General features: G+C 37.3%; 1 protein-coding gene across 1 annotated transcript in view; it reads left to right on the forward strand.

Annotated features, from left to right (window-relative positions):
- SMS (spermine synthase) overlaps positions 1-5,142 on the forward strand; it is a 44,833-nt gene extending 39,691 nt beyond the window's left edge. Inside the window, exons 10-11 of the mRNA XM_061453265.1 lie at positions 2,430-2,545; positions 4,529-5,142. Coding sequence (XP_061309249.1) covers positions 2,430-2,545; positions 4,529-4,571 — 159 coding nt within the window. The 3' untranslated portion in view covers positions 4,572-5,142. The remainder of the gene's footprint in view (positions 1-2,429; positions 2,546-4,528) is intronic.
- The last annotated feature ends 858 nt before the right edge of the window (positions 5,143-6,000 follow it).

The raw sequence follows: 6,000 nt of genomic DNA on the forward strand, positions 1-6,000 counted from the left end.
ACTTGGCTTTCATTTCAAGTTAGAGGTCTTAAAATATTGAAGAAGCTGTGACTGTAAGAGAGCTGTAGTTTTTAATTGGGTCCAGCTCCTTTTTCTTAGTTGAACCATCTGCATTCTTTCACAGTCAGATGCCAGTTACACACTTCATCTAAGGGCAGAAAGGGACAAGAAACCTCACTCAAAGGCGGGGGGGGGGGAGGGGGGGGAGGGAGGGAACAATAGCAACAGCAAAAGCCCCGACAAAATTATTTTGTGAATGTGCAAACATTTCCAGAAGTCATTCAGAGCGGAGGGGAGACACTGCTGGTCCATAGATGGAGTCTGTTACTTTAGGCTTTGTGTTCTTGTCTCTCTCTCTTGCAAAGTTCAGGGCTTATAGAGATCAGAAACAGTACTCTGCTCAGTGCTTATGGGTGGAAGGCTTTTGGCTTGTCCTGTCACGAACAGAGTCATCTAGAAACCAAGAAGCTGGCTGTATTAGTAAATGACTGTTTTCCTTTTTATTTTTTTATTTTATTTTTTTAACTTTTTTTCTTTAACTAGATCTCTTTCTGTCTTACGCATTTCCTTATATCATTGATACTAATGTTCTTGTAATCTGAGATAAATAGCAAACTTTTGTGCCTTGGGTCTCTTGCTGTCATTTTGTGGGACGCTGGCTTGTATACTAGGTTACTAGGAGTCTCTTCCTGGTTTTTGTCTTCTGTGGGAAGTGTTGTTCTTCCACTAGAAGTGGCTAAAACATGTGGGAAAGCTGAGGATTTTTAAGTTGAAAGTAACTGGAGAAATGCTAGTTAATACTTCTGTTTCTACTGACTAGAAATCAGAAAAAGAAGATAAGCTTTGTGCCTGACCAAGGAAAAAGGCATTTATAGTATAAACTAGTAAACCCAACCATTAGGGAAGGATGGGGACACCCAGCTCCTGAAGATGTCTCATCCTGCCTCACGTATGACCAGATATGTGCATGCTGTGTGGTCAGAGTAAATTCATCATTGTCATAAAACTTGCTGTTGGTGTGTAGTGTGCAGCATGGTTGGGAATAGTGTTTAGGGCCTGTAGGTTGAGCTGAAAGTTCCTCATGCAAGTGGTGGGGGTAGAAGACCACAGATAATTCATCTGACTGTCAGTGTGCCAAGGGCCGCTAACATCTTGTCACCCTTGATCAGAATCCCAGAATGTCTTGGCTCTGTATTGTGCCACAGGAACAGCATATTCATATTTGGTGGGTCTGTCTTCCGTGTTTTGTACCTGGAAAACAACAGCTGAGTGATTTGTAGACCATGCAGTGGTGACTGTTTTCATCTTTACTCCATTTTAAATTAGTGTCCAAATAACTTGTAAAGTATCAGCTACCTTACTCAGTTATGTGCGCGAGAAACTTGACAAGAAGCTTTTTAATTAAAAACTTGCACACTTGCTTGGGTAGTGTGTTCAGTTTAGTGTTCTGTCGGCTCACCGTTACCACTAAATCTTCAAACCCCTTATGGATAGCCACTTTCTAATTAAAGCTTTCTCTGTGTGGGCATCCCAGGTGTATGTTACAGGAACTGTTATGCTCGTAAATACTTGGCTTTGGATAAAGTTGTGCTTGTAATTAGGAGGAGGTTTGGGTTTTGTTTGGTGGGGGGATTTAATTCCTCACCATTTGTTATCCTTGAGATTTGTTTGTATTCCAAGAATGATTCATTTCGGTAATAATTTTTCTGGAAGTGTTACGAATTCAATGTGTCTTGTATTTCATAGTTGCACTGTTAGAGAAAAATAAGCACTGATTTTTATTTTCTCAGAAGAAGTAATATTTTTAAATGAGGTAACAGGGGGTCCAAGAAAAAAGTACCCTGGGAATCACTTCCTTTTAGAAGCATGATACACTCAAGACAGTGTAGCCTGCAGCCACAGAACTTCTGTATAATCTGATTGATTTTGTCATATTGCTCTGTGGAGGAATCTGTTTAGAATTAATAGGTTGTAGTGGTTTTTATAGTGCATTTAAATGTTGTAAGAACCAGACAATGTTAAATAATTGAGAAAATCTGGATGTTGTGATACTGTTTACTGATATATTTAAGCAATCATAAAGAAAATGGGTTTTGAGTAGATGTTATAGGTAAACAACACATGGTGGTCTGTTTTAACTGGAAGCCGTAATGTAATGGTTGCTTCTGCTAATGAGAAGATGGATAATATCCCCCCATACTTACTTTCTTGAAAAGATACAAATTGTTGTTTGCTGTAGGCACAATGATGACAAGCTGTTCAGAATTTGCCTTACTGAGAACAGCGTGTATCTGGTTTTGAAGTACGTGGGAGCATTACATTAATGTCAAAATGTATATATTCAACTGCAGTTCTGCTTATTTGTCTGATTGTAACTGGGACTTTTCTCTCTTCTCTCTTTTTTTTTTTTTTTTTTTTTTTTCCTTCAGGGAAACTGTATCAATCTGACCGATGCCTTGACTCTATATGAAGAACAGCTTAGCAGGCTTTATTGTCCTGTGGAGTTTTCAAAAGAAACTGTGTGTGTTCCCTCTTACATGGAATTGTATCCTTACAAACTGAAAAAGAGTGGAGAGTGTGTATTAATAAATCAAGCAAGACTAGATCGCTTGGAGGTAATGAACTTGAGTGCAAGAAGGCAGTTCTAATTTAAACACTATTACTCTTTTTTTCATAGTAAATGAACTACTGCAGTTTTATTTTGAGGATAATTTCAGGAATTGTTTTTTTTTAAAGGTGCCATAAATTTACAGCTGGTGAAATGATTGTCACCTTCAAAGATCAGGCTATGGTTTTGTTAACATTTTTGAGTGTTCCAAGTGTATTGTTTATGTGATGTAGGATAAACTGTAGGATGAGGGTAATGCTGCCTGGGAGTTCTGGCAAGGCTATCTTCCCCCATCCTTCCCAAAAACCCACCCAAACTCACTTAATACAGATTAGCACGACCCAGATCTTTAAATATGCTTGTATCTATTGAACATGCATATAGCTCAGCCTGCATATTTTTAATGGAAGAAAAAAGTGATTCTTAACAATAATTACTAGTTAGCATTACTAAAAATCTGTGGGTGGAAGGCGAATTATACAAGGAGCTGGAAGTTTCAGCTTGAAGGCATTGGCTCTAGAGGGGTATTTTGATCTGCTATACAGTGGTTCTGCTGGCTGCATTTGCCTTGAGTGTTTACCACTTTTGTGTGATCTTCCAGGAAATGTTTCTGCAGGGTAGTGCCTGCTGTGGCTGTCCCTCTCTCAACAGGAGAGATCTTTCCAGGATCTGCTTGTTCATAATACATGATGCATGTGAAACTGCTACAGCCTTTCTTCTGTGTGTTCATTTTGCCTTCTCTGTCTCCAATCTTCTTACTGTTTAATGCTGTAGCCTGCTGTTCTGTACTCCGTACTGACTGTAGCAAGCTCCTTCTGTTTCTCATTATTTTCAGCTCTCCGGTGAGACTCAGATTTGATCTTAATCTTTTTAAGATGAAAATGGAAGAGTGAAAGAGAATATGAAGATATTTGCCCTTGTAGCTTTTGGTTTCAGAGAAACTGGTTATTTTTACCTTTACAGCTTCCAGACCTTAATGTAACATGTATGTGATTTGAAGTATGCATCCTCAGAAAGTCTTCTAAATACTTACTGCTTTTTTTTTTTCAGAAGTATGCAAAATGTTTCTAACTTAATTAAATAAAAATGTTACTTATTTAAAAAAAAAGTATTCCTAGTAATATAACAAATACAAAATATTTTTAGAAATAGATTGGTTAAAACTGGCCACTAAAGTGTAACAGCACTTGAAAGTGAAAGTTTTTGCAGAAATGGGGCAAACTTCGTAAGTTTGCTTTTTCTGAATGAATTAACAATGATACAGTGGTATAGGTATCGGAATCTTAAAGAAGAAGTCATCTCGATGACTTCAGAATAGCCCAGAATATGTACTCGAACTTAATTTGGCCTTGGACTTCTGGTAGCCCTTTAGTGCATTTCAGGTACAGGTTTATACTTTTCTTGAAATTTACATATTCTCACTTGGGAATCTTTATCTGAATGGAAGTTTATACCTAAATGCTGTTTCTTAGACGACTGAAAGATGTGATGGTTTACAGTAGAATTATGACAGGTAATTAAAAATGAGGGGTTTATTTCTCTCTGAAGAATCCGACACATTTGTGGCATTCATTTAAGTGCCCGAAATGTCTTGAGCCGTTTGAACAAATCTTTTCACTTACACAAATGTTAATTTCTGTAACCTGACCAGAAGTTACCTGCGTGGGTACCTAGTGGACTAGCCAAAGTACTAAGCTGGCTTATCACTTTATTGTTACTTGTTTTGCCTACTTAAAGAATTGTTGTGTGTACTTGTTAACTTGAAATTCTGGTGTTTACCAGAGTTGCTGAGGGAGTTGCCTGAAATTCAAGTAGCTGTTGACATATTGAAATAATAAGTGGAAAAAAAACTACTTCCTTTTTAACTGTGTACTACAAACTTCGAGGTTTTTTATCTCCTTAACTTCTTATTTTCTCCAGATGGGTGTTCTACACTATTTGGAAGAAACAAACGGACATGTGAACATCAAGATTATTTGAGATTATTCTAAATGTACATGCTGCATGGAGCATATAGGCCTGCCACGTGCTGCATATTGTCATCTTGAACCTTTAAATTATATGCTGTAGATGATCCTGAAACTTAGTCATACTATTGATTGTGAATTCTTTAAATGTTTTTATTATTATTTTAATTTAAAAGCAAATGGAAAATGTATATTTTGATGAGCTAGGGTGTTATTTTTGAAAGTCAACTTAAAGATGAATAAGCAGCAAACCTATATAGCTGCTGAATGCACTGAACCTTTAGAATGTGATCCTTTTTATTTTTTGTAGATCTTCACAAGCTGATTAAAAAAGACATCTTTAGCATTTCACCCCTGAAGGGTCCATGGAGTTTGTGGATTGTTTTTTTTCTACCAGATTTTTTTTATGGTGCTTTTTAAGGATGGAGGGGTTTTTTGATTTTTAAAAATGAACATTGCAGTGCTTCCGTACAGAGAAGGGCATAATTAAATAAGGAAAATAATTTCTGAAAGAATACCCCAAACCCTTCATTGTAAAGGAATAAAGCTAGTCTTTAATTTTGTTTATTCTCTCTAGTTTAATTTGCTGTAATCTCTTCTGCAGGAGAAGCTTTGACCTTTCACCTCATGGAATTCTTTAGCTGCTGCCGTATTGATAATTTAGATTTTTAATAGGGATTTAACAGTAGGTTATAGAGGCACTTTGAACCCTGTTGGCATGAAAATTAAAGCTGGTTTTCCATCCCACCACACAAAATGCAAGAAATTGAGTGTAATGGGGTTCTTGTGGGCATATGTTCCCCAACCTTATGGGAAGCACTAGGTTTTTGAAGAAAGAAATTTTGCTTTAGAGGGTGAAGAAATGTGGGTACAATTTAGATTCATGTACGTCAGTACTGAATATTTTGAGGCAAGTATGTGTACTTCAGTAGGGTAAATCCTGGTTGTATTGCCACAGGTTGACAATGTTGTGTGGGGCTCTTGCTGAATTAGGTCCACTTGCAGTATAAAAATCAGTGGAAGCTGGGTTGCATTATAGTTTTGTTCTGAAAGATAAGGCATAGCGTAAGGTGTCCCTGCCCACGGCACGGGGGTTGGAACTAGATGATCTTAAGGTCCTTTCCAACCCTAACTATTCTATGATTTTTCTCTTTCTCATGTTGTCTGAAAAGTTATATTTTTGTAAGAATGTCCAATGTATTGACTAAACCTTTGCTTTCAGTGTTTAAAAGATCCCACTTGAAGGGAGATGGGAAGGACTGTCACCCTTCTGTGCATTTCCAAGATAGAAAAAGAAGTGCGCTATTTCCCTAAACATTTTAATCCTGGGCCATAATGATTTTTTTTTTAACACCTATTATCAACATTTTCTTTGTTTTGTTAGAGGGAGTTAAGCTCACACACACCCCCACACCCCCCAAGATA

This window comes from Pezoporus flaviventris, unplaced genomic scaffold (assembly GCF_033815535.1).
Source record: "Pezoporus flaviventris isolate CSIRO_AGI_PZ_B2104156 unplaced genomic scaffold, CSIRO_AGI_Pfla_v1 ptg000015l, whole genome shotgun sequence".
Taxonomy (NCBI): domain Eukaryota; kingdom Metazoa; phylum Chordata; class Aves; order Psittaciformes; family Psittacidae; genus Pezoporus; species Pezoporus flaviventris.